Source organism: Neopelma chrysocephalum, unplaced genomic scaffold (genome assembly GCF_003984885.1).
Source record: "Neopelma chrysocephalum unplaced genomic scaffold, ASM398488v2 Primary Assembly neopelma1_96773, whole genome shotgun sequence".
NCBI lineage: Eukaryota > Metazoa > Chordata > Aves > Passeriformes > Pipridae > Neopelma > Neopelma chrysocephalum.
In genome coordinates this window covers 631,009-658,984 of record NW_020925417.1, presented here as the reverse complement: position 1 = coordinate 658,984, position 27,976 = coordinate 631,009, and the positions used below count along the sequence as shown (strand labels likewise).

General features: G+C 39.7%; 1 protein-coding gene across 7 annotated transcripts in view; it reads left to right on the top strand.

The window, feature by feature from the left end:
- Positions 1-27,976, top strand: part of XRCC4 (X-ray repair cross complementing 4) — a 156,014-nt gene that overhangs the window by 64,909 nt on the left and 63,129 nt on the right. For all 7 annotated transcript variants that reach the window (XM_027709372.1, XM_027709370.1, XM_027709374.1 and 4 more), the window contains 2 exons: positions 2,201-2,353; positions 2,737-2,840. In XM_027709372.1, coding sequence (XP_027565173.1) covers positions 2,201-2,353; positions 2,737-2,840 — 257 coding nt within the window. The remainder of the gene's footprint in view (positions 1-2,200; positions 2,354-2,736; positions 2,841-27,976) is intronic.

Genomic DNA, 27,976 nt, shown 5'->3' with positions numbered 1-27,976 from the left:
GCCCGAAAACTGGATTTTTAGGTTTCTAACGTGGCTCAAACTGCCACAGAATGAAACCCAGACAGCTCTGCTTGGTGGTCACATAATTCAGGTGATTCAGTGAATCCTAAAGGCTCCACAGAGCCACCCCACCTCCATAATTAACGCATCCCTGTTCCCAAGTGGCAAAGGATTGTTGCTTTTTCACTGCTATGTTTTCAAGTACCAGATATGCCATATAATAGTATATTTTAAAGGCTCATAACTTGCAAATACAGCATTACTGTAATACTGATTTATACTGATCGTATGCTGTGCCAAATTAATGTGTCTGGTGAATGTGTTTGTATGTGCATAACTTTAAAAAAAGAAAAACAAAAAAAGATGTTCCTGTAAATGAAAACAATCATATAAGATTAACTGATGGCATACCACTAATAGGTTTTGTACACAGGGAAGAGTTAATACTCTAATCTATGCATACAGTTGGTATATATATTTCAAGATGCTAATTTTTTGCTCCAGAGACTGAAGAAATTGTCTAGAACTACCATTGGTTCCTGTACTATACTACTTACAGTACAGGCAGCATCAGCTTTACTTCACTGGAAGTTTCCATTTACATGGATTTTCATCAGTGGATGTCTTTGCAGGATTCAAGGGCCCCACTGAAATTATCTTTATATGGCACTTTTTTTGGCCAAATGAGCATAATTTCTCAATGTGACTGTCTGAACCAACCCCAACTGCTCCAACACAAACCAGTGGCTTGGCAAAATAGAGGCACAGCAGTGCATCACTTTTGCTGGTTTCTGTGGGAGAGGGGACTGTTCTATAGGATTTGATACAGACAGGATTAGCATATTTAGACAAAATGCTTTTTTTCACCCAATTTTTAGGTATACAGGCACAATTAGTGTTGAGCGTGTCCAGGGTCTTCTGGGTCCTTTATTAGGGTTTATGATTCTTTGTGAGTTGTCTATTTGTTCCCCACTAAACAGTTAACTTCCCTTTTGTAGGTGGAAAGTCTCCTGGTAGTTGATTAGTACATATGATCTTTCATTTAGGCATTTTTGAACTGATCCATATGGTAACGATGTTCTGCTATTTGCATTTAAATTAGATGAATTATTTATCATCTATCAAGCATATCCCTTAAGCATTGCACAGTAGACTTAATATTTCATTAGATTTAATTTTTTTTTGCCATTGCCTTTCTTCTTACATCCTATATGGTTTTGATCTGTGAACAAATTGATTAGTATTTATGTAGGAAGTCTGTTGAAATATCTTGCTTTATAAATGAGTATTTTTTTAAATCTGTTATGTTTTTGGGTTTAATAACAAAATAAGCCTCCTAAGCCTTTCTTACCAGCCTTGCACAAGTTGGTGAAAAGAATGTTTATAAGTTTGACTATTTGCTATATTTACCATGATCAGTGAGAATATCAAGATGTTTATTTGCTTGTTGTGTACACAGCTGAAAAAATGTTTGTGGTTCAACGCAAGGATTAAAAGGTTATAAAATATAGGAAATAAATATAGAATTGCATTTGCTACAAGTCATTTCTTGGGCTCATGTTTGCTTGTATTCCAGTTTTGCTTTGCTTATGAGATATTATACATCCATATTCTTAATTGTATATTTCCATTGTGCTGCATTTTATTGACATTGACCTATTCACAGGTGCATATTAAACTTCTTAAAAAACCTGAAGAATATTTTACTCTGCAGATACTGATTAAGAGCTTTTAAACATTTTTATGTTTGGGGTTTTTTTCCCCCCTCTTAAAATATATTTCATATCAGAGTGTGTAGTCCAGATTTGAGACATGTCAAGCTAATCATTTGTATTTAGAATCTCATTATGTATATCCTGCCAAGGTATACCAACTATGGTGATTCAGTAGTAAAAATAAAGAACACTTGCCTATTTAAATTTTAGTTGGAGCTGTGCAGGAACCCATTAAAAAAAAAAAAGCATGAAGAGAAATGTTCACATTTGGAAACTTTCCGCTTTTGGTAGCAAAGTTCATTTCACTTTTCTGAGGGGGGAAAAAGAAAAGCTACTGTTTCAGACACAAGATGCTGGACTGGTTCTGCATGGTTCGGAATGGAGATTCCTGTAAGAGAAAGTCTGACTTCACTACAGAATTTTCTTCCAGAAAACAGCAAATTATTTTAAGAAGAATTAGCATAATAGTTGATTTTACATTGCAGGCTGGAAAAATGTGTGGAGGCTAAAGAGAAGCTGGAGGCAGATCTTTATAACCGATTTATTCTGGTGCTGAATGAGAAGAAGGCAAAGATAAGAAACTTACAGAAGTTGCTGAATGAAGCCAAAGAATCTGCAGCAGATGCCAAATGTACCAGGTATTCCTTTATTTTCTTGGCTTTCTTGGTATCTTACCTGGTGCATATTTTAGTTTAGTTTAGTTTGCATTCCTTTGGCCCTAACAGGGAGTGACAGTTCTTCCTGGCTAAGAGCTGGGTTATCTATAACAGTACTGTTAGTAGTGGGAGAGGAGGATTCTTCCTGGCACCCCTACAAATAGCAGCATATTGCTCTGGGTGCTGTAACTAAACATCCAGTGAATCTGTCCTGTTTTCTGTGGGGCTGCAGCTGATTTTCCATTCATAGTGTGTCCCTGCCATTTCCATAGGTGGTAATTTTCATATACATTCTCTCTGAATTATTGGATTCCTTTGGGAAACAAAAATATCTAATGTATTTCAATTTTTTTAATGTTTTCTAGGGATGGTATAACTGCTACTCAGATGGTTATAAAAAGAGAAAATGACTATGATGCCAGCACTGATGAGGAAAGTGAAAGTTTAACACAGGCCTCATTACCATCAGGTAAGACAGAAAGTATTGTCTTTGTGTGATATCACAAACAGGCTTTATGTGAGTAAACCTTAAGGAAGGTAAAATACAACCTGACAGATTGCTCTGTGACAAGCCGACCTGCAAGCCTTAAAAATACCTCTCTTGAAGCAGAGGATAATACTGCCATTTTCAAATTAGAGAGAGGAGGTTTAAAAGCATATTGCAGAAGTGAAGGCACTGTCACTTCTTCCAAAATGACAAATTGCACACTTTACAAAACTAATGACAGTCTAACAGTACCTGAACCATCAACAGTTCCATTTGAAATTCTGGGAATCATGATGTGTGCGCAATGATTGATAAAGTGTAAAATGTAGTTCCTGACAGTTTCGATGGTGTTTAAAAAGATGGAAAGAGAGGAGGTTTAACAGCTATAAAAAGAGCTGCATGTGTAAATGGAATAGAAATGTATTTATAGCAGAATTCACTTTAATTTGTCAGTGAATTTTTGGTCTCGTGAAGATGCTTGTGAAACTTAATTTGACAAATCTTTCCAGGACTAGAGTCTTGTAAAGTGTGTGGGATACGGCAATGGCCCATTCTACAATACCAGATACCGTGAATCAGAATTTTGGCAAGTTTTTGACAAACTAATAGGAATATACAGGCCAAATAAGTTTCAAAACTGCATTGATAGTTGCTATATGGTTATATGTGTGTGTATGTATGTGTGTGTGTGTGTATATATATTTTTTTTTTCTGTGGGTTCTCTCACTGGAGCTTTTTATTTCCACTGTAGGTAAAGGTAATCAAGACAACACTGTGTTCTTGTAAACCACCAGTTTTCTGTGCATACCTGGGAACCAGGAGTGTCCAAGACCCTGATACCAGTGATAAACAGCTTTGTCACTCCTAAGAGCCTGTTTGTTGAGGGCTTTCTGGGATAATAGCAATTAAGCAGAGCTTTCAGGCAAATGGAGAAAATTGAAATAATGGAAAGAGATCATTTATTGTTGTTCTGTGCTTTTCAGAAATTTTTGCTTTCAAATGCTGGTTAGTCATTTCAGATGACAAGGTGAGAAATACTTTGTTTTGTGAAAAGGCAAGGAAAAGTGGAAGATGTTGAGTCTTTTTCTAGATTCAGGGAGACTTAACTAGTTCAGTGAATGAGTTTTTGATATATGTGCATTTAAAAATGAAAACAGCCCCCAGTGCCCTGCTCAGCCAATCGTGGACTGATCAGTGTAATAGGAAAATATAGCAACTGTGTTTTTCTTTGAGTTGTAAACAAAAATGTGTTTTCTTTTGCCTTTGAGGGCTGCAATAGTCAGTATTTTGCTCCTGACTGTAGAGCTCTTCCAGCAGCAAAATTTGCAAATAATATGAAAACTGTAAACTTAATCCTTTGGGTCACTCAATAAAAGTTTTTCAAGGTAATGGCATTGTTGCACCTGCACAATGAGCATCACTTAGGTCAGGTGATGCTCCCCGTGTGTACACAGCTTTCTCTTTCACTGAACAATAGAAAAGCACAGATATGTGTTGAGTATCTGAAGTCCGGCTTAGGATTTTCAGATGCAGAAAGAAGTCTGAGGCAGACCATGTCTCCATGGAGAAAGCAGTGATTCAGGGATGAGTGGAATAAGTGGATAAACGAATCTTATAGATATATGAAACATCAAGGACTGTAAGACATAGAAGATAATACAGGTTATATTTGGGTTTTTTTCTGATTACCTGTGGCAGTTTGAGCCACGTTAGAAATCTAAAATCCAATTTTCAGGCTTCTCCATCCCCTCCCACAATTTGTGCCAACACCGAAGAGAAACTTTCAGGCCAGAGGCTTCTATAGGGGAAGGGGGAAGTATATACATTTATTTACACAAATAAATACTATACAAGCTAAAGACAACTATATATATATTACATCTCTATCAATCAGTCCTTTCAAGCCCCTCCTTTAAGTTTAGTCCAGGAAAGAGCCTTTTCAAGGCTGGAAAGTAACCAGTCCCTCTGTGGGAGTGTTCTGGGCCTGAACGCTCCCCCCTCACCAAGTTCCAGTTGTTTTGTTGTAGTCTCTCCTCCTCATGAAGTCCTGGAAGATAGCTCTGAGTCCTTGCTCTCCTGCCACTGTGTGATCTCTCTCTCTCTCATCCCTTGATTCATAGGCTGCTGCAGTGTGGTTCTGCTTATCAAGTGTCCACATCCTGGCATGTGGATTTCTCCTCGGGTTTTCGGTTGTCCTGCGTGGCAGAGACATCCTCCGGGCCCCCTTTCTCTCTCTCTCTCCGGGGGGTGGGTCCGTCTCCAATTTTGCTTGGGACTCTTTCTCCTGAGCGCCGGGCCTACCTCCACGGCCCGTCCACTTGGCTCAGCTTCAATGCTGAGCCTCTCCTCCACTTTCCAGCGGAGGGAAAGGAAAAGCCCCCCTCCAGAGCTTAGCTGTAGAAAAGGAGGGGGGAGAAGGTTTGGCTACAAAAGCCTGCCTCTCTCCTCTTACCTCAAGTCAGATTCAGGTGCTGTGAGTCTCTTCCCTCATTGCACACACTCAAAATGCTGCCTCTAACTCTGCTCTGGGCTAGGCAGAGCTGGGGGGGCCGCAGGGCTCCCCTCTCCCCCCCGGAGGGGAGAGAGGGAGCCCAGCCACCCCCTGGCCTTCCACACCTACACGCAGCAGACACCAGCAGCCCAAGTGCCAACACAGAACTTGCCCACCACTTCCGGTGCTGTGAATATATGATTTTTGAGCAGAAGCGAACAACATGAGTGGTGATTGGCTCTTCAGGGAACGCTGCCCTGGCACCCAATCACCTCTGAGTCTCCCTCTTCTCGAGGGGGGGGCCAATCTCAAACCATGACATTACCTTAGTTTTCCTATCTCTTAGTCAAACATGAAATTGCTTTTCCTTTTGGACTTGGAGTTTCATTTTGTGGAATGCAGGAGTCAGTAAGAATTAAAAGATCTTTGAGTTCATTTTAGTAGATATTGTTAAAACCCACAGTCAAAAGAGGAGATCATAATTAAATAACTTCTTTGGAGGGAAGTGAAGATAGGTGGGTATATGCCCATATATGCATAGTAAAGAGTGCATTTCGACATATGCACATCCAAAAAATTCATTGGGAATTGAAAAATCAGTGGTGTTCAGCAGGTGATTTGGTTTGTGTTTAGAGGCGAACACTAGGGGTAGTTCCATCATAACCATGGTTCTGTTCTGTGAAGGAGGATGTGAAACAGAAGCTGTGAAACATAGGCGTTGTAAAATCAGTCACCTACTCAGGATATGTTGAACTACAGTTTAAAACTCTGAAGATTTTGCTTAACCATCAATAATTGTTTTCCTTCCTTAATTTTTGGGGCACTGAAGGCATTCAAGTGGTTTTGGAAAAAAAACCTACAGATACTACAAGAAAATTAAATGGCATTTTTTTACAATAAAATTAAATTATTAGTCTGGTGTAGATCTGATCCAAAGATTGGAACGGGACCCAAGGAAGAAAAGTATTAGGAAAAAGTGTAAGAATGATTAATCACAGTCTTTGTAAAGGGGCAGAAACTGGAGCCTGAAAACTTGGTACTCGTGTCATCTGTGATGAGATTCCCAGCTGTCTGGTCAACTAGTGAACTAGTAGAGTGACTTGCATAAGATATCATGTTACACAATGTTTTATTCAAGAAATTAGAACATGGAAATTAACATAACATGAGATAAATACATTTTCAGATGAGCGTGTCTGTTTGTCTCAAAATACAAATGGAGAGTTATCAGTCCTGGTGTCTTTGGAGTGTGAAATTTAGGGTGTTTTATATAAACCAGTTTGCATTTTGTGGTACACCAACTATGAGCAAAATGAACTAACACAGTGTAATGCCATGATTTTCAGTGCTTTTACAATTCACTTGGGAAAACCAACTATTTCCAGCTGTGCTTAGTGTAGCTCCTTCTGCCACCTAAAGCTGAGATTATCCCCAGGGACTACCATCACCTTCCCCAGGTGGGAACTCACCAAGAGCTCCTTGATGCAGTGCTATGTCAAGTTTGGACATCCAGGTTTGAAGAAAAATGTACGTGTTACCAAGATAGGGACAATAATGTTTTGATAAGAGTAGAAGCTTCCTCCTTACAGTAGCAGATAAAAGTGTAACCTAAAAAATTACCTAAAATTTTAGGGTTTTTGGCATTTACAGTACTATTTGTAGGTATGATTTAGGGTTTGCTTTTTGACAGCAGTTTCTGCTTCATAGATGAAAGCCAAGATAACTGAAACATGGCAGTTTTTGTCTCTAGTCTACACAGAGATGTATTTAAAGCTTTGTATTGTAAAAGAAAAAGCTAAAATTGAATTAGTAAGTATATTAAAGCGCTCAGAAAAACAGCTGATGTGTATGAGAAGTAAAACTTTTAGAAACAGTATTACATTTATAAATAACACTGTATGTCATTCCATACAACAACTTTGCCCATTGAGCCATGAGCATGGGGTGAAATTTATATGAAATATTGGTTAGGATTGTCAATGTGAGATTGAAAAAGACACACAATCCCAGCTTTCACTGCAGTTTAATAAATTCTTAGGCAGCAGCTGCAGATGATGTGTCAGATCCTTGTAAATGCCTGTGAGCTCCTGTTTGAGAGAGGAAGGAGAAGATGAAGGAAATTCTTCTACTGTTCTTCATGAACATGAATATTTCTTTGGAGCAGTGGGGAGTTGCTTTTGGTTTGGATTGTTATTGTTTTGATCCAGGGTTGGTAAGATTCTGTCTGAGTCACCAAAACCAGGTAGGTTTTTTTTTCCCTACTGGGACATCAACAAAGTTTCACCAACTGGAGCAGGCTTGGAAATGTCACAGAGGTGTTGAGTGGAATGAGACTGTTGATCTTTTCATGTGCTGTTGCCACCTGGACCTGGTTTTATTTTAAGGGGTTAAAAAAAAATGGCTAAAAGTGGCCATTACTATATTTCTCTTAGTCCACAAGAGTGACTGGGTGACTTAGCATGATGCCACCACACTGGTGCAAGATGTTTTTGTCATTTTAAAATGCAGAAACACTTGCTTTTTAAGTAATTAATTTAATTTAACTAAGTAATTAAAGTATTCTTTAAGTATTCTTGTTTAAGGACAATCCAGAACGTAACACAGCTGCCACTGATTCCTTTTTTTTCTCCTCTGTGCTGAATTTTATTGCTACTGAGTCCTCCCAGAGATCCTAAAATGACAACAAGATTATCAGACTAATAAAACATCATTTGATATCATGGTTGGCACTCATGTCTTTGCCCTACAAATTAGACCCTTTTGTTAACTGAAAAATACTTCAGTGATCCACATGTCAGAAAGTTTTTTAAACAGGAATAAGGTTTGGATAAACTTTTCTGCTTCCTTCCCAGGAGCTGGAAAGGTAGAGGGAGGGGAAAAGTTTCTCTCTTCACAATGTTTGGAAAGTGACCAGAAAAGAGAATATTATTCCTCTTCCCAAGTATGTGATGAAGCTTCAGGGAAAGATTTAAATACTGCAATCTGTAATAGATGTGTGAAGAATAAGGTAGCAGATGGGAGATAAGCAATGGAAGGAATTCTTTTACAATGTATTATTGTTATTTCCAGTTATAATGCTACTGTATATGGCTACCTGTAGGCAAAACAAGGCTACTGGGCACCCATTTATACTCAGCTTGCATCCTCTCTATTTTAGTTTCTCTTGTCCCTGAGTTTCTTAGTTGTATTTCACATTATAATTGGTGGAAGTTAGTGCTCCTTGGGGTAAGGAATGATCTCATGATCTAGCCTGTTGGATTAAGTAAATTTTATGATCTGTGTTTCTTGCCACGTGTATGGAAATATTCCATATTAAGTGAGTCCTCAGACATTCAGTGCTCATACTTTTCTGCATGTTTGATGGTGAGGACAGATTCAGAAGTGGCTCTAATAAACTCACTGTTTCAGAAGTGGCTCTAATAAACTCACTGTTGTGCCCACAATAAATAAGAGCAAGCACCTTTCCACTTTCCACTGCTTCACTATGCAAATGTTCTCATCCCCCTCACTCAGATTCCTGCCTTGGGGACTGCGTGTTGTGCCTTCAGGGGTCTGTGGCTCTTTAAGTTTAATTAGCTCTCTTGTGTAGTCCAATCCACCGATGGCCTGACACTGCTGGTTAATAAGCTTTGATCACAGTTAATAATAATAATAATTAAAAAAAACCTGTTGTAACAGCACCTGATTGTGCTGTACAGTAAAGTTCCATCTGTGAAGGCTTACTTTTAAAAGTCTGTTTTTAAGAAGTTTTAGTATTAACCATTTAATTTACTTCAGCCTTAAATTATTTATTTCTCTTTGTCAAGCTATAATTGGAAATGGTTCTTCCCAAGGAATAATATCACTTTCCTTTCCCTTGAAGCTGTACATACCTTTTTTCCTGAAACTTAACATTGATTCCCCCCCGCTATGATTTGATGCCTGTAAAATATTTGTGGTTGCCAAACTGCTTTCCCTCTGTGTTGTACCAGGTGCCATGGTCAAAATACATTGACAATGCGAATACCAATATGTTCCATGTCCCTTTAAAAATTCTGTTGTGAATATTGCACTGAGGGATTTATAAAGTACTACTTTCGCATTTTACTATGAAAATTATCAAGATTGCTTATACCTCTGCACAGTCCTTCTTACTGTCCATGCTTTTGAGTGGGTGGGGGGTTAATTAGAGCAGAGCTGGACATAAATTCTGTGAGTAAAGACACTTTGCACTGAGCAAATATTTGTTTCCTTTGGAAATAAAACCGTGTAACTTGACCATCTACAGGACAGCACTAATTTGGTGAGACCCTTTGTTTTCTCTTCTTCCTGAAACTGCAGCATTGGTGGTGCTGGAGCTGGGCCACTGACAGCCCTGCTCTGTTCCATTCCATTCCCCTCCCTCCCAATAAACAGTTAAAGAGCAACTACTTATCAGGTGAGGAGGAAACCTCTGCCAGCCATCAACAACCTGCGTGGGGGTAATCCACATTCCAGTGCTTTTGTTTGTCCTTGGGCTTTTGAGTCTGTTTAGTATCCAGCATAATGGGCCTTTTGAGGTCTCTTGTCATTAAAGGAAATAGCAATAATTATTCTTCTTATACCAAAATATGCTTCAATACTTGTATTATGGATCATAGAAGTTACTGAATTCAGTGCACAATGCGATGCAAACCTGCCAAGGAAACCTCTCTGTCACACAACTTCATTATGAACGTTATCCTTCCTCTAGACCAGGTTCCTCCAACCTGGCGTTGGACACTTCCAAGGATGGGGCAGCCACAGCTTCTCTGGGCAACCTGTGCTAGCGCCTTACCACCCTCACAGGGAGGAATTCCTTCCCAATATCCAATCTAACCCTGCCCTCTTGTCAGTGTGAAGCCATTCCCCCTTGTTGTGTCACTTCAGGCCCATGTAAATAGCCTCTCTCCACCTTTCTTGTGGGCTCCCTTCAGGCACTGGAAGGCCACAATTAGGTCACCCCAAACTCTTCCCTTCTCCAGGCTGAACAATCCCACTTCTCTCACCATCAAAAATATTTAAGTATACTTCTTGATATACTGAAAACAAAATAATTCACATTTAAGTAACGCAGCTCATTTGTGTTCCCTTCCCTCTGGAAAATATGGCTGTAGCTTAGAGAGTTGATCTTGAGTTTAGGAGCTCTTGGAGAGGTATCCTTTCATCAAAGAGAAGTAGTATTGGTTCTTGAGAAAAAATGGTTCCTGCGGGAGACTGATAGCATGTTCCTGTGATCCTGAACATTGGTATAAAATCTGTTATCTTCAGCTATGGAAAGGGCTCCCGTCTGTGGCAGTCAACAAAGCCTGGATCCTGCAGGTTCTGGCAGACCAGAGGGCAGCACATTGCAGATAAATTTGCTGAACAACCTGTGGCTGCTTCATGTTTTGTAACAGCTCTTCTGATGTTAAGTTGAATATTTTGTAGGTTTTCTTCTTACATTTCATGTTTTCCTGTGTGTTTTCTTGGGGCTAATAGCGAATCAAGCCATCAGAAGTTTCCATAAGCTGTTTACCCACTCCAGTTTGTTTCTGCACGGGAACAAGCTGCCACTTGTTAGTTCGGAGTGTTGCTTTGTCTTTGACAAAATGCTGGAAGGGCATTTGATCTGGCCACCTGTGTAACATTCGCTGTCCTAATTATCCTAATTGCTTCCCAACTGTATTACAATGTCTCATTCCAGCAAACAACCTATCTTGATTAAAAGCTGGGTTCTTCAAGATTGCACTAAACCCTTGATTTATTACTTACCCAGGTTAAAGCACACATCCTTGTTTTTAACTTGGAAATTTTTTCTCACCTTGTGACTCTGGTGGGTCTTCTCTAGATTTAAGAGTTGGTTTCCCTGTTTGGATTTGCTTTCTGCAGCCCTTTTCTTTTTGTGTTTCTTCAAACCCAGTGAATACTTGATTGGAAACAGTTTTTACACCTAAAGAAATGTCAAAATCATCATACTGTAAAAATAAGAATAGAAAAGCATTTTATTTTAACCCTTTAAAAGGTCTTTCATCAAGAAGCGAAGCCAAGAATCTTTTTGCTCCGTCTAAAAGTCATGAATGTAATACTTCTGTAAACTTTTTTTGTTTTGGGTCTTTTTTTAACTTGATGCCTTAAACCCCTAAGGTTTTTTCATTTTTCTAATTTTGTAAGCCCTATAAGTTTTATAGGTAATAGAAGTAGATTTTAGAAACCCTTTCTTCCTCCTCCCCGTAGTATCCCTTATACATTCCTCAATCCTTTCACCCCATTCCATACTCCCTATATCACCCTATCCCCATATCTAGTAGAAAATATTTAGTCTCTTGTCAAGGCAACCCTGTCTTGTTTGGGGAACGCTTGTATCTTGGCCTAAACCGCAGGACAGAGTCAAAGAACTGGGTCACCCTGCTCTTTGTACCCTGAAGATGAAGAAGATGATGAAGAGGGGGTCCCAAAAAGCACCCCAGACCCAATTTCGAGAGGCGGGCCGGGGGGTGGACCAGGCCAAAAGTTATAGGGTGGACACACTTAGGATTGGCCAAATATTACTATAAATGTAACATCTCGGGCACAGCCCGGGGCGCGCGCGTCGTAACATCTATTGCCTTGGCATAATTAAACCCTTTCTTATCTCACCCCAGCTAAACGGCTCCTGAATTTTTTGTAACACCAGCTGAGCAGGCATCAACTTATTCCCTCCTCCTCTTCTCTTCTATCCTGCTTATTTTATTGGATATTTTTGTTATTTATATCTATCTTAAGTAAAAGAGACTGTCATAAAATCAGCTTCCTATTTGTCCTTTAGCTTTTATTCTTAAAATAGCACAGGAATCAATCTAAAAGATATTGGGGGTGAGGTGATAAACACGTATTGGAAAAAAAATTCCTTTACTCTGTAGAAAAACTAAATGATAACACTGACTGATACACAAATTCCACAGAAATCATTTGGAATGTTGCCTCATTTCTTGGAAAGCAGTTTGGGTATTTTTTGTCAGTCATTGTACTGGAAAGCTGAGAAGTTCCTTTTTATCTTTAGCATGAAAGCCTCTCCTCGAGGACTCTTTTCCTCAATCTCCATACCACTGCATAAGAGTTTCATGCAAATTAGAAATTTGTAAAACTTAGAAAGGAAGAATTGGCTTTAAAATAATTTGGAGACGAAAGGCAAATGGCGCCTGTAGCTCCAGTTTCTGTCATGCATTTTTCTGTGTTCTGCTTGTTTTTGAAGATTAACCTGAGCTTGTTGATTTACGCTCCTTCACTGGCTAAGTGATTTCACAGAGGAGCCCTCAGTCACAAAGTTGTGTTCAGGCAGATCAAACATTAAGTTATACCCTCTAAAAGAAGGAGGGGAGATGCTTTCAAAATTGGAGCCGTCAGCATCCCATTAGTTGTTTTTTTTACTTACTGTATAAATTAAAAGTAACAAAAGATATAATGCCAAATCAAAAGTATCGTAAACTCTGACTTCTGCTTTTTTTAACTGGGTGGAGACTAGAACCCAACATACTGAATCAGAGAGAGAATGTATTTCCTCATAATTACAGATGCCTCATTGTATTTACTTTTTTTTTTATGTCTGTTTTATTTTACTCTGATGGGACACACGTAACTGGACAACTTCTAGTACACTGTAAAAAGCAAAATGACAATTCATGAGGTTTAGGGCTTTACATATATATTTAGGAAAACGGGGGGCAAAACCCCCTCCCCATTATTTTGCAATGAATGTTCTAAAACGGCCTCATTTTCACTGTACTTAAACTAAATCTTTGTCTGAAAGCTGTGTACTCAGATAAAAAGGTGATACATGTCTGTGCATCCTGAGTATAACCCTCCTCTCTTAGAAGCTAAAGATCTAACTTTTCTTTAAATAAATTTAAGTAAAAACATGCTCAAAGATGGATTAGTCTTTCAGCAGATTTCCTCCCCATTTCACAACCTTTTACCTGGTGATAGCTTTGCTCCTGTTCCTGTAAGGCAGCAGATAAAAGGTGTGATCTTGATCACCTGGGAATATTCATCACATCTTTTGTAGTCTTCACAAACTGAAACTGAGTAATTCACCTTTCCCAAGAATGTATCCCTATAGTCAGAACGCTAACCTTTTCTTCCCTTGTAGCTTATAAAAATGCCATTTTTAGCTCATTTATAACTCGTTGTCAATTCTGTCCGCCTTTAAAAAGGGACAATGTCACTCCTCATGCCAACAGAAATTTGGGTGCTCAGTGAGTGGCTGGTACCCGCTGTTCTAGAAATTTAGATGTCTAACTATAAATTAAAGTGGGTGCCCTTTTTATTTTTTTTTTATGTGGAGTAAAATATAGAACTTATTTTGTGGATACCAGTTGTGTCTGATTTCAGCATAATTAAAATAAAAAAGGTATATTAGCATACATTTGCATGTACCAGTATTTTGGAATGTATTAGGAAAATAATAAAAGTTAAAAATTGCCATTTATTCCATAACAGTTTTCTTAGCCTTTCTCAACCAAACAACTGCCTCAAACATTTGAAAACCACAATCAAAATAGATTAATCTTCGGTGTTGATGGCCATGGCAGAAAACCAGTTTACTATGCTGATTCCAAATGACTCCCCATTTACTGCAGGGCCATTCCTTTGTTTGGTTTGAGACGAGACCTTATTTTTTATTTAATAAAAATATTAAACTTTCTCAGCACAAAAATTAGCACATCTTTGGCAACTGATAGGTGATAATATCAAATTTCAAGAGTAACCAAAGTAATTTCCATGATTTAATTGATTAATCAGACAACAGCTTGAAAGTTATTGAGTGTAACCTGTTCAAGCAACACCAAAAATCTGAAATCTCTTGTGCTGGTCCTTCTGCAGGGGAGGTAGTTGTGTTCAGTTTTGTCCATCCTCAGACATCAGTATGAGTGGGGAGTAACAGGCAATGTGAGTTGGGGACCAGGAACTGTGTGGGGAAAATGTAGATTGCAGGAAAATAAGGAGAGACATGATTTAATATAAAGCTGCATTTAACATCAGTGTGTAATATTGGTGTAACTTTCCTTACTTGGGTCTGAGGTCTGTAGTTTTCTAGAGGAATCTGCTGATACTGCACAAATCCCTGTTACATGTGCTTTTGGCAGTGAAATGATGGTTTGTATTCACCACTGCCACCTTTTTGCCAGTGAAAGGAGCATTTTGCATCATTTTTATACCTGCCTCCTGGTTTCCTCATACTCTTCTCACTCTGCACCTCTCTTTGCCCACAGCCTTGTCATTAATTAACCCATTCATGGCAGTAAGTTAATTTTTGTCCCTTTAATGAACCTATTTGTTTCCAATGGAGAAATAAACTCAACTTGTAGGAGAACACCTTCCAGCAGTACTTTGGCTCAGCTCAGCTCTGCGCCCACAGCTGAGACTTCAGATCTTCCAGGACAGATTACCTGGCTACAGTATTGTTCCTGCTTATACAGTCCCCAGATTTCCCTCTGCTGATCCTGCAAGCTGCATCTCCAATTCCATAAAGGAAAAACAGTGCTTGTTGGGGATTAGCCATACTGTGAGCCGTTGTCTCAGCCAGGAAAAAAATAGCTCTTTAATCTATAGCCAGGATTTGGATTCTCACAAGGATACTCATTACTTGGGTTCCTGGGAGAGAAGAGTCAGGTCAGTAGTATCTGATTGCCAGCAATTTCCTGGGAAACACAGGAGGCAGTCTGAGGGCTTTGAGGTAGCAGCTGAGAAACACTGTGTGGAACAAAGTGATTTATCTATTTGTAATCCCCAGGGGTTCTCTCAGAGGGTGATGTTGGCATTTTGGCACTCTGCATTGGCTATTTGAATTTTGTCCCACTATCTCCATGAAGTATGAATACATTTTCACTGAAAACTTCAAAGTAATTTAAAAAAAAAGGAGACATTTTGAGTATAAAATAAAGCTGTTGTGTACTTCCTGCTTGAGAGTTTACTTCGTTACACCTCAACAAATATTAACTTCTCCAGTTAGGCATAAAATTCTGTTTTGGGAAGGGTATAATTAACTAAATGGCTCACTAGCAGCTCATTGCTCCTGCAGAAAAAGGATCTAAACAATTTATATGCAACCTTTTAATTCAAAGAAGACTTTCAGAATTTTGATGAAGGTAAAAGTTTCACTGCTTCTTATTTTTTGTTCAAGAGGTGAAGAGAGAAAGCACATTATAAAACCACTTAGTCACCTTTCTGAAGTTGTCCTGTGGCTCGGAAGACAGGGAAGGAACATGTCTCACAGCATAAGTGGTAAGATGTGGGACACATTCTTGAGAAGTGAGACACTGGCTCCTTGCATCACTGATCAGTGTGTGCTGAGGGGAATGTGAATGAAACAGAGAGCAAAATGAGTGTCTTTGTGTTACCTGGCAGGGAACCTCACTGCTGGATGGTAAGCAGTAGGAAAACCACAGGCAATCTTGGCAAAATCTCATGGAAATGCTGTTTTGCCAAAGCAGTTGCATGTTGTCAGCCACTAGATTTCCTTTGCTAAGATACTGTTTGTGGCTTCCAGTGACTTCTGTTTTCTGCAAGTGAAAGACTCACAGCATTTTTTGTTGGGATATGCAGGAACACTGCCTTGATATGGGAGAGAAAACAGTAAAAGGTGTACAATATGACAACGATATTGGGGTAGTAGGTAATTTTCTTGGCTAATTTGTTTTTTAAAAATCCCACAAAACTCACAAAACAGGGTTGTTTGTAGATCATAGAATCACAGAATGGTTTGGATTGGAAGGGACCTTAAAGCTCATCCAGTTCCACCTGTATCCGAAGGTGAATCCTCATCCCCAGTTCATTCTAACTCTGCTCCCAGGTTCCAATGAGCACGAAGAGCACTCTGTTCATCACCTGTTCTCTGGGAAGGTCTGTCCCTTGCTCACCCTTGGCTCTGACCGGGACAGATTGCAGGCTGCCTCAAGACTGAGTTCCATCATTTCCTCATTTGACAACAGCAAATCTGAGTCACAATTCCTGGCGCTCTCCCATTCCAAAACAAGGTGTGCTTAATAAACGTCCCTGCAGAACACTGCTGCTTCTTTGCATGGCTGCTCCCTGAAAAATGAGCCTTTGTGCATGAGATTAAAAACATGTTGATGCTTGTCCTTCACTGGGACCTGCTTGTAAATTACACCCGACTTGATTTCAGTGCTGGTGAACGAAATGGTTTTTAAAAGAAAAGACTTTTTTTTGACTGATGTAAAATGCAGATAGAGTTTTAGATTTAGTGGATTTTCAGTCATTTCACTGTGCTGTCATTAATTTTTCATATGATGTGCCCTATTTTTTTTTTTTACTTTGTTTTTTTTCTGTCCCTCTGTGTTTAAAACTATCTCATTAACCAGTGAAATTTAGGAATGTGTTCTGCCAAGTGTTTGTAAGCTCTGAGGATATTAACAAATCCCTAACTAAGCACAAGATGCCGTCAAGATACAGAAGTAAATTAAATACACATCCTCTCTGTGTGCCCAGGAGGGATAAACTCCAATTGTGCATTTAGCTTTAACTTTTCATCAAATTGGAGAACAGAGATGTGTTTCTTTTTTGGAACTCCTAGTGTAGATTTCCAAGAAATGATTGAGGCTTATAGCTTTTAGGGAAATGTAAAAAGTGCTTCTGCCCACCAAGGACTTCATAAAGATTTTTGGCACTTGTGGCATGAATACATCTGTCTTTTCCCTGTGTTCAGAGATGGAGGCAGATTGTAAATGATGAAAATGTGATCTTTGATTTCCCACCTGCCTGTGCCGAAACTGATTATATTTTAATTTTTTTGAGAGAGAGAAATGAAAGGTTTTGCACAGCAAGCCATTGCATTGAGCAGCTGACCTCAGTTACTGTGGGCTAATGACGTTGACTGCATCAGACCAAGGGTTAAATCAAATCTCTTTCTTGAGTCCTAACATCTCAGGAGCCTTTCCTGTGGAACAGGGCAGGGATTAGAAGATTCCTACTGGAGAATCTTTAAGGGCTATGAGTGCTTTCATGACACCTTTAAGATATTTGGATCATGAGATTGATGTCAGTCATTTTCACAAAGCACCAGCAAGGTCAAATCTGTGACTGGCCTTTGGTTTGTGCTCTTGTGTGAGCGAATTATATCACTTTTTAGGCTGTTGAACTGCTTACTGATGGTTTGTTCTTTGCTCAGTTGCAACACTTGGTTCAGGAGCTGCCTAATGAAAAAACCTACTGTCTTAGTTTAACAAGATTACAACTTAGAAATTAAGAAACTTCAAGTGGAAGTGTGGAAAAGGAAAAGAACAGATATTTATTATCAAATTCTGAATAAATAACAAATGGTGCAATCAAAAACTTTCAGAAGAAACAAAACAAAGTCCCAATTCCCCAGGTGGGGGGGAGAAACCCGTGGCAACCTGGGGCGGGGGAGGGAAGAGGGGGGGGAGGCAGGACTGTCTCGACAGTTCAACAGCTGCTCGCAGCCACGTGTGCTCGCAGCCGCCAATGGCTTCACAGCCAGCAGTGAAAGGCTCCTTTTTCCCACAGGCAGTCCCGGAGGCAGAATACCTCGCTCTGCGATGGGTTGGTCTCTCTCTTCGAGGTGTCCCGTGGGGAAAAAAAATAACAAGGCTTCTTTTCTTTCTCAGGAAAGAAAAGGAAGGGGCCGAAACTGCCCCCCTCCACCTCCCCCCCTTGCTGTGTCCGGGGGGGGGGGCCCAGACAAAAGACTCCCCAACCGTGTCCCCCACCACCGCGCTTCCAGGGAACCTCCCCTTTACCCCGCTGCCGTGCTACCCAGCGCGTGGGGCTTTGCTCTGTCTCCCACTCCCTCCTCAACTCCCCCATCCCAGAAGAAACAGATTGGCGGGATGGGGTGTAATGGGGAAAACGGGACACTAGGGAAAAAATTCCAACATCTCTTCTCAAACCTATGATACCTACTATCTTTCTAGGCATGTGAACATCAAAAAACCGTTTTAATGTCTGAGAACCTCCTGATTAGCTTTGCGGCATAGTTAAGTTTTGGTAGTATGAGAAAATAATAAGCGGAAAATCGTGTTACATTGGGAACAAGCATCATTCCCACTGTATCCTGAGAGAAGGAGGGACTTGTCCACCTCATAGAATCATTGAAATATGGAATCACAGAACCACTAAGGCTGGAAAAGATCTCTAATGTCATTGAGTCTAATACTTAACCCAGCACTGCCTTGTCCCTAAACACCAAATCCACACATTTTTTGAATACTTCCAGGGACGGTGATTCCACCAGTGCCCTGGGAAGCCTGTTCCAGTGCTTGACAACCCTTTCTGTGAGGAAATTATTCCTAATATCCAATCTAAACCTCCCCTGGAGCAACTTGAGGCTGTTTCCTCTTGTCATGTCTCTTATGTGGGAGAAGAACTTAACCCCCGTGCTGGACCTTCAAGAAGGTATTTGTTGTTAAGTTTTGGACAGCTCAGAAGAGGAGATGGTTTATTGCTTCCCTGCTTATCCCCCAAGACAGGATAACTAAGGATGGAAGAAATGCAGCCATGCCATTGTAAGTACTTTTATGTGCATGGGAGGTATTTTTGTGTGCAGAGAAAGGCCAACTGTGCCAACCTTCCTCTGTTTTTTGAAGTGACACAAACATTGAAGAGCTGCTCTGAGAATCCAGATAAGCTAGCACTTGCAGGAGATGTTTATATTTTATGGCTAAAGCACATTAAATAGTTTTCTAAAGCTCTAAAGTTGTATGTTTAGTCTACTGAGGAGAATTTTCTCTGCATGAACAATGTAAAGTTGCTTTAAAATAACTCTCTGGTAAATTCTTCCTGGGCAGGTGAGTGTCCTCCAGCAAGTCTCTGTTCAGCTAGAGTGAAAGGAATGGGCACAGGGAGATGTGCCTTAGTGGGGCAAGGGGCGAACCTACAGTTCCTGTCTTCTGGTTGGGGATAATGTATTAAATTCATGGTACAGGGATTTTGTAGCTCTTTTATGAGCTTGAAGTTGCCTTTTTTTTTTTGTGCCCCCAAGTTGCTCAGGCTGGATCTGTGCTGCTGCTGTTCCCATTCAGAAATACACTGATATTTTAATTTGCATCTTGCAATAAATCATCCCCTTGTGGCACACGGGCCTGACGAACTTTAAAATCCATGTCTAGGAGACAGGAGGTGGCTTTATTTTTCTTAGATACCTTTGGATAACTAGATCAACACAGTTGTTATTAGTTAAAATAGTTGTTATCAGTAGAAATGGTTTTAGAGGAAGTAACAGGTATTTTTTTGGTGAGGATTCCAGTGAAGGTACATGGCATTTTCCTTTTTCTACTACCAAAGCAAGAGGCTCTGGAATGACTGCCTTGTTACCTGACCATGGCGGTTAAAGGGAGTCCAGGACTTGGAGCCCATTATGTCATCCAGGAATGTCCTTCCCAAACTCTCATCAGCTTTTCCAAGATTGGGAAAGCTTTATTGTATCAAATAGAATTTCACATTCTGGGGTAGGTATTGTGTGTTAATGAGTTAAAAATGGATATTTTACAGGATAGTCATGGTAGTGCTTTTTTCCCTGCTAATTCAGAGCTTGTGGGGGAGGAAAACAGTCTGTAAGACTATTTTGTATAATTTAACAAAAAACTACAAAAGTAGTATATAGAAATTTTACTAGAGAAGAAATGGTCAAGAAGGATTCCAGGTGTTTCTCCAGGAGTGATATTATTCATTTGCCTTTTCAGAAAATACACTTTGAAAAGACTGTGTTCATGCCCAGCATGCAATTATCCTTTTTGCTTTGTTTTGTGTATTTCACCAGCAAACCACCCCAGAATAATACTCTGAATTCTCAATTGGCGTAATTCATTATGGCTCCATTAACTTCCAGAGAGGCTGCTCTGGTTTACTCTGGCCAGAGTGTTCAATTCTGAATATGTAATAAAAGTGTTACTCATCTGAGCAGCCATTATTCACATCAGCATTTTGTGCCCAGTCCTGGATGTTTTAATGTGTTTTTTGTTGACCAACAAGGAGGATGTTGTGCACCGCAGGGAAGGCATCGGCAAAGATTAGATGCATCTTTCTGTGTTTTTGAACTTTATTCTGACATTTTTTAAAATGTCTTATTTGGAACTCTCTGTTATCTAATTTTTTTCTTTTTTTTTTAGTTAGATATACCAGTATAGTTATGATTAATCCATTCCAATAAAAGAAAATGACAGGTTCTTAAACATCTTTTTAGACAAGTGTTTTGATGGTTAGAAACAATATTAGTGAAAGACAACAATTCCAGCATTAGATAATACCAACATTGTTTTTTCTAAGGATCAAGCTGTCAAAGATAGCACTGTTTAGGATAGCTGGAGTACTTATAAGATGGAGCCTTTAATTTGAGAAAATGTCATACCAGGATTATCTATTGTACATTTCTTTTTTTCTTGGAAAGAGTGAAAAATCAAATGATACAATATTTTCTGGTTATAGAACATTATTATGGCTTTCTGCCATCTCACACATCAGCTGCTTAACCCAGTGACCTTATTCTGCTTTTGCTGCAAGTGAGCTTAATTCTCTAGGTAGCCTGAAACACCTTTTTTTCTCTTTGTTCTTCAGTGAATGTCATAAAATCTTTTATACTTTCCAACATCTTCAGCAAATTTTTCTGGAAATAACCCACTAACGTTCTTTCTTTGAAGACACCCTGTTTTTATAGTATTTCATCCTGCAATTTAGTATGTAGTTTGTGTCGCAGTGATCATCCCTTGATATTTTTTCCCGAAGCAATGTGCCAAAGGAAAAACTCTTTTCAGACTAAATCAGTCTGTTGTGTTGCAGTGGGGAAAGGAATGTGTGTTTACACTCTTTGTATTTAAATCCCATTTTCTCTAAGCTTTATTTAGTCACAGGGAGACTGTATTACTTTTTATAATCAAACAGTACCATTACAGTAACTGTTGTTCTAGAGAAGTGTCAGGAAGTGTTTAAAATTTCCCCAGGCCCTTAATAATTTAAATGAATTTTTGATGGTAAAGGGGCATGAGAATTGCCCAGTGTAATGAAATTGCAAAATACTTTAAATGTTTTTTTTCTTCCACATGGTTATTTTGAGCTTGCATAAAATATTAAGCAATGATAAATTATCCCTTTATATACATATCCATCCTTTTTCAGAATCACTGCATGTTGATGGAGAGGAATTGCATCAAGCTTTGCCAGCGCAAGCTGTGTTCTATCCTTCAGTAATTCCTCAGGCAGCTGCCCCCTGCATAATCTGAATATCAGTAAAGCTTAGTAGTAAGACTCTTTATCATGAGAAAATAGCATGTTTCCTGGGCTTGAACATTTGGGTTTTGTGTTATGAAGTGGATTTAGGTGATCAAAATGCTGTCATCCCCATTTTAGTAAAGAATTTCCCTGGTGCCTCTTGGCCCTGGTGACTCGCAGGGACATTTGCTGGTGAAGGAAACATGGAACATTAGCACAGCTTAGGGTGTGATCCTGTTTTTTCTTACTGAGGAGTGGAGTTTCTGCCATGTGGAAAGACTATCCCAGAGTTAGTGGATCCCAGGAGAGCAGAGCCAGTTCTGTATAACGAGTCTTGCTGTGGCATTCCCCGTCACACCACCCAATTACTTCATCCCACATCCTGACTGTGCATCTCTGTCTTCTTGATTAACTTGGGACCATGGTCTTTTGCCATTCATCCTCACCACTGCCTCTAAAATTGCCCTGAGTATCTCCCAGCTTGTCAATTTCCAGGTATTTTGTACATGTTTCAGTGGTGTAGGTTTTATCTTCTGAAGCTAAGCTCCTGTCTCACTGCAGTTTCAGCCTGACCAAGAGAGCCCTGCAGAAGTCCAGGGACCTGGAGAGGAAAAGCAACACAGGTCAGACTTTAAACACAGGTCTGGGATCCTGCCACAAGTTTTACAATCAATCCACAAGGAACAATAAATAAAAAAGAAAAATTGTGCTGTTTATGTGTCTCCGTGAGTGTTAAAAAGCATCTAAAGAGAAGTTAAACCAACTTCTTGATTCCAATTGATAATTTTTTGTTCATCGTATAATAATGTCCTGTACACGATCAGATTTCACATTCGTTGCTCAGTAAGTGTTATAATAAATATTAATGTGTTGCTGCTCTCAGAGTACTTACCGAGATCTTTAAAGTTCCGTAAGTATATTCCCAGAACCTCTTAGAGGAGCCAAAACTACCTGTAGCATTTTCCAAAGCAAAATTATCCCGTGATGTTGATCGAGATTGTTCCAGTGCATCTGCCATAAAAACATTACTGTCATTTCTGACTGAGACACAGGCATTTTCTATGTTCATAATTTCTGAATCCATTATAAAGACCTTAATGGCAGCTGTATATAAAGACATGCCATAATGACATCTTAACTGCTGTCTTTAAATTCACGGCATGAAAAGCCTTTTAGGAACACTACATGAAAAAAAAACAAAACAAAACAGGTAGCTGACAGCAATTTGTGGATAATATTTGTGGTATATCTTTTATTTAGTGGAGGCTTTATATTAATTTCAAGATAAATAAATGGATGCAGAGAGATAATGGTGTAAATGGAACTTTGTTCCTAGTGAATGACATGTGAGACCTCAGGTCAGCTTCCTCATTTCACACCAAATGTAGGGAAATGCATGACCAAGTTTGGAACTGTATCAGCTGGTTGTAGAAAATTAAAAATTATACAGTAGAATTAAAGGGTCTAAACCCTGTTAAATTTCAGGAGGGTGGAGAATAAGGTGTATACATACAAAAAGCAAAATATAAATATTCCAAAAATCCCTTCTGCAGCAAGATTATTTGGAAAGGGCACAAGTTTCTCATGGAAGAGTCATTGAGAAGGAATGGGTTTGGACTGTGTTATAACTCTGTCAAGGACCTTGTATAGTCACTTTCTGGGTGATGATATGCTTTTACCAGTCATCCGCAATATACTCAGTGGGTCTCTAAGTTTGCTAAAGGCAGGGAAAGGAAAGGAGAGTGGGTGGAAAAGAAGGCAGTACAAAATCTTACAGGCTTCACCCCAAATTTTTGGTGATTATCACTGAAGCCTGGAGGATGCTGGAGCAAATCTTGGGCTTTTCTGAGGTTTGCACACAGGGAACCAAAGTGTGGATATTTATCAAGGTCAGTAGGATGAGGAACAGATCCCATGCCCTCCTCATTGCACTGCAGGATTCTGTGTGTTGGGCAACTTTGATCCTTAGGAAACTGCTCGTAATATGGGATGTCAGAAGATTGTGGCATTAAGAAAAAAATGGTTCAACTTCACTCCTGCATCTGTAGATTCCAGAAGATTTTATCCATGTGTAGCTACCCAAGTCTTTCCTGAATATCAGCAAGTAACAAATATTCCCTGAATGTAAGAATAATAAGAAATTAAACTTCACTCTAATTAGAAAGCAGCCACCTGTAATGGTGACTTTTAGTTACTGCAGCCACAGACAGGATTAAAATTGGGGAACTACAGGTAAAAGGTGACTTTCTGCGCAAGCAGCCCCTCTTGACTGCTTCTGACAATATTAGTGATGTACAAGCTACTCCATTTCCCTTTAACTCATTTAATACTTTCTCAACATTTGTCCTTTGGCGGTGAACTTTTGAGAGATTATGCTCTGTACCATCATCAATTATGTATGTTCACTCGTAAGGACACTTTTAATGTAGCTGGTTGGTGTTCCAAGGTTAAAATTGTGTTGTTGATAAAGGACAGAGGGCTTGTGTCACTGAATAGATTATTTTAAAGCTTTAAATCTGTCTTTTTCTCTCAAAGAAAGCAAACAGGACCATGTATATATGTTCCTATGTAAATAATATAAGCAGAAAAATAGCTTCTGATCAGAATGTAGTATTTGTTTCAAAGCTTTTGTGCTTCTTTACAAATATGTAGTGAAATACAGGCAAGCAAAATTCCTGTTTAAATAGGTTTATATTGTAGATGTTTTCCACCTGAAATGTTTTCTCAGCCTGAAGTAGAAATATCTGTAATCCAAAAAATGAAATGTAGGATATAATTGGTACAGGTTACTAATTTATCCACCATAAACTGCTATCATTATGAAATCATACATTTTAATGTCATGAGTCATGGCCTTCATTGAGCTGTATTGATTTCCTCAAAGATTGTTTAACGAAGAAAGCATTTCTGTGGTCTAGGAGTCTGAGCTCCATCTCTGTCAGAACACTGTGATAGAACGCCAGGGCACTGGGTCGGTGATGTTGCGGGTGCAGCTTACACTTGATTTTTGAGGCTGCCTTCAGTACATAGAGGCTGATCTCTCTGGCCTCATAATTCCTGTGGGGTTAGTGAATAAACTGTGTGTCAAAATGATGATCCTCTGAACCAGATTTTATGAGCATTTCCAGGAGAGAGACCAGCTACTCTAAAGGCTTTTCAAGCACCAGGGCAACACAAAGAAATGAAAAAATAAATTGAACAAGTCACAGAATCCTGGGATCCTCGAGCTTGGAAAGACCCTCCCAGCCCATCCAGTCCACCCTGTGCCCGATCCCCACCTTGTCACCCAGCCCAGAGCACTGAGTGCCATGTCCAGTCATTCCTTGAACACCTCCAGGGATGGGGACTCCACCACCTCCCTGGGCAGCCCCTTCCAATGCCTGACCACCCTTTCCAGGAAGAATTCCTCCTGATGTCCAACCTGACCCTCCCCTGGCAGAGCTTGAGGCTGTTTCCTCTTATCCTGTCCCTTGTTCCCTGGGAGCAGAGCCCAACCCCTCCCTGGCTCCACCCTCCTGTCAGGGAGTTGCAGAGTGCGGGAAGGTCCCCCCTGAGCCTCCTTTTCTCCAGGCTGAGCCCCCCCAGCTCCCTCAGCTGCTCCTGGTGCTCCAGACCCTTCCCCAGCTCCATTCCTTTCCCTGGACATGCTCCAGTCCCTCAATGTCTCTCTTGTCTGAGGGGCCCAGAACTGCCCCCAGCACTCAAGGTGTGGTCCCAGCAGTGCCCAGCACAGGGACGGGCACTGCCCTGGGCCTGTGACACACCATGGCTGGGACAGCACAGGGACCATTGGCCTCTTGCCCACCTGGGCACACCTGGGCTCAGAAAATCAAAGTAAATGTAAATAAAAGGTTTTGTTGTCTGTGGATGTTTTCAGTCACCCTTATATATTTCTCCATCCGACAGATACTCATTTTGAGTGAAGAAGCTACCATGGGAGTAGTTATAGTTCCTACTCTGTGTTTGAGGGGTTTGATACTTGCTGTCTTAATTCAGTCTTTATTCAGAAGCCCTGTTTCAAAGTGCTTATAAGTAGATATTTTATTTTACCTTCACATTCCAAATAGCAGTACTATTGCCGACAGAGGCTGTGAAATCCCCATCCCTGGAAGTGTCCATGGCCAGGTTGGACAGGGCTTGGAGCAACCTGGGATAGTGGAAGGTGTCCCTGTCCATGGCAGGGAGTGGAATGAGATGATGTTCAACATCCCTTCTGACCCAGATAATTCTGTGATTTTGTGATTCCATGACTACATAAAGGTTAACAAAATAATCACTTAATCACTTATCTGAAATTGGTAAGTAATGTTAATTATGGTTGCTGACTTTCTTCTTTAGGGCTGACTTTCAAACATCAGGCTCCACATCCACACCATCAGAGGTTAGGCATAATAATGATAAAAATTGTGTGACATATCAGGTAACCTTAGAGGTGATCCTTGGAAGCCCACCCCTGTTGGTGCCAGGGCCTGGATGAGCTGGGCGGGCTCAGCAACATCAGCTGAGACACCAGAAAAACTGATTAGAGCAAAAATGATGGAGTGAGGTTTATGTTTTATATGCCTCATGAGAAATTATTTTGGGCTCCACCACCTCACGTTGAATTGAAACATCACAGCTCAGAAATTTTTTCCAAAGCTTCCTGTTTTCGGTTCCTCTGTCTGTGTGTTTTGTTGTTTTGTTTACTTGACCTGCATGCTGCTTCACGTCTCCTGGGAATGCTGTCCAGAAGCCTCCTGCCTCCGCCCTGGGTGGTTCAGATGATCCAAATGCGACATCCAGGGAGCCCAGAGAATGACTGCAGCAAACAGTCACACCCAAGACAGTGATCTCATCTAACCCTTTTTAGTGCTGTTGCCTGAATTTGGATGTGCTGGTTTTCTAGATGATGACACATCCGACCATGGTACACAAAAATTAACCTTAATACAGAGTTTCTAAAAGATTGGAGGGTCAGAGGTGCAAAAAAGACTTCTAAAACTGCGTGCAATAAATCTGGAGTGGCAATGGATCATTGGAAAGGTGGAGTTTGCTGTTGCTGAGCAGCACAACTCGTCCCCAAAAGATTGGCTAAATAAAAACCACCTCAGCACCTGAGTCGCCAGCTTTGATACTGCTCCTGTCAAAGCACCCATGGAAAATAAAGCAGGGAAAGCAACTTCAATGGTTAGGAGATTTTAGATACCAAAATTGAAATTGCAAAATTTCATCTCTTTGTAATGGAGCTTCCACCTGACCTACGCCAGGACAGATTTGAGCACTTTCTGTTTGTGCTGTAAGGCAGGAACTAATTTTTAGGGGCTGTAGACACTATAAATATATAATATGTGTATATGTGCTGATCTTCAAGATTTTACTGATAAATCATAATCTTTAGCAATATTTACAATGAGGGACTTTTTTAGAATTATGACATTACTAAAGTATTTTCAACAAAACACATTATTATGGATTATTGAAAATTAATCTCTCATTTGATGAGGTGGATGTGGTTCACTGAAATCTCCCTTATCAAGGTATTTTGTAAAAGAAGGATTTCTATTACAGATGATGGCTCTGGTGATTAAAATTAATGAGTGCCTTCAGAGTCTCTGCAGATATATGTAAAATGCATTGTTTTTTTTACCTTCATATTTTGATAGATGAAAAGATTTTTTCATGCTTCCTGACCAAACTTATTATTATTTGCTTGTCAAATTTACCTTAATTTTGCCATTTAAGACAGTTTTAAGACAGTATGAGATGGCAACAGATAAACATCTGAGTTGTCTCCTTTTAATAGTCATTGAGAAGGAGACTGTAAGGCAACCAGATTTATATTATAACATGATAAGTTTCCCTGCAGGTTGGAAATAAGTTGATTTTTTTGTTTGTTTGTTTGGGGTTTTGTTGCTGTTTTTGTTTGTTTGTTTTTTTTTAATTTTATTAAAATATTATCTTTAAAAAGCTTTTAGAAAAATGTGACATCAGGAAAAAATAGACTTTGCAAATAGAAAAGTCTGTGGTAATACAGCCTAGCAGGACGAAATGTAAACTTCCTTACTGAACTGAATACAATTTATAAATTTTATGTGGCTGGATCTAAACTTTTTGCTGAAGTTGTTTTAAAATGTGTCTTCATAAACACTTCCCATGGAGATATTCTTTATAAAAATAAATGTTAATAACTAGCTGACAGAGAATTTATAGAACCTCAGTCTCAACTGCCTTTCGGCCCCAGGGATTACAGTACAATAAACCCAAATTTATAATAATAATAATGGCCCATCTTCGTGAACGAAGATTTGGGGAAAGGTCTTTTTACCTTTCCAGCCTGCGCAATGGATTTTTTAGGTGAGACACAGCCTGCGCTGAACTGAGCCCACCCTTTAATCCTAAGGTTCATCTGCCGGGGCCAAGCAAGCTTGGACAATGGCAGTGAGGTCCTCAGGAC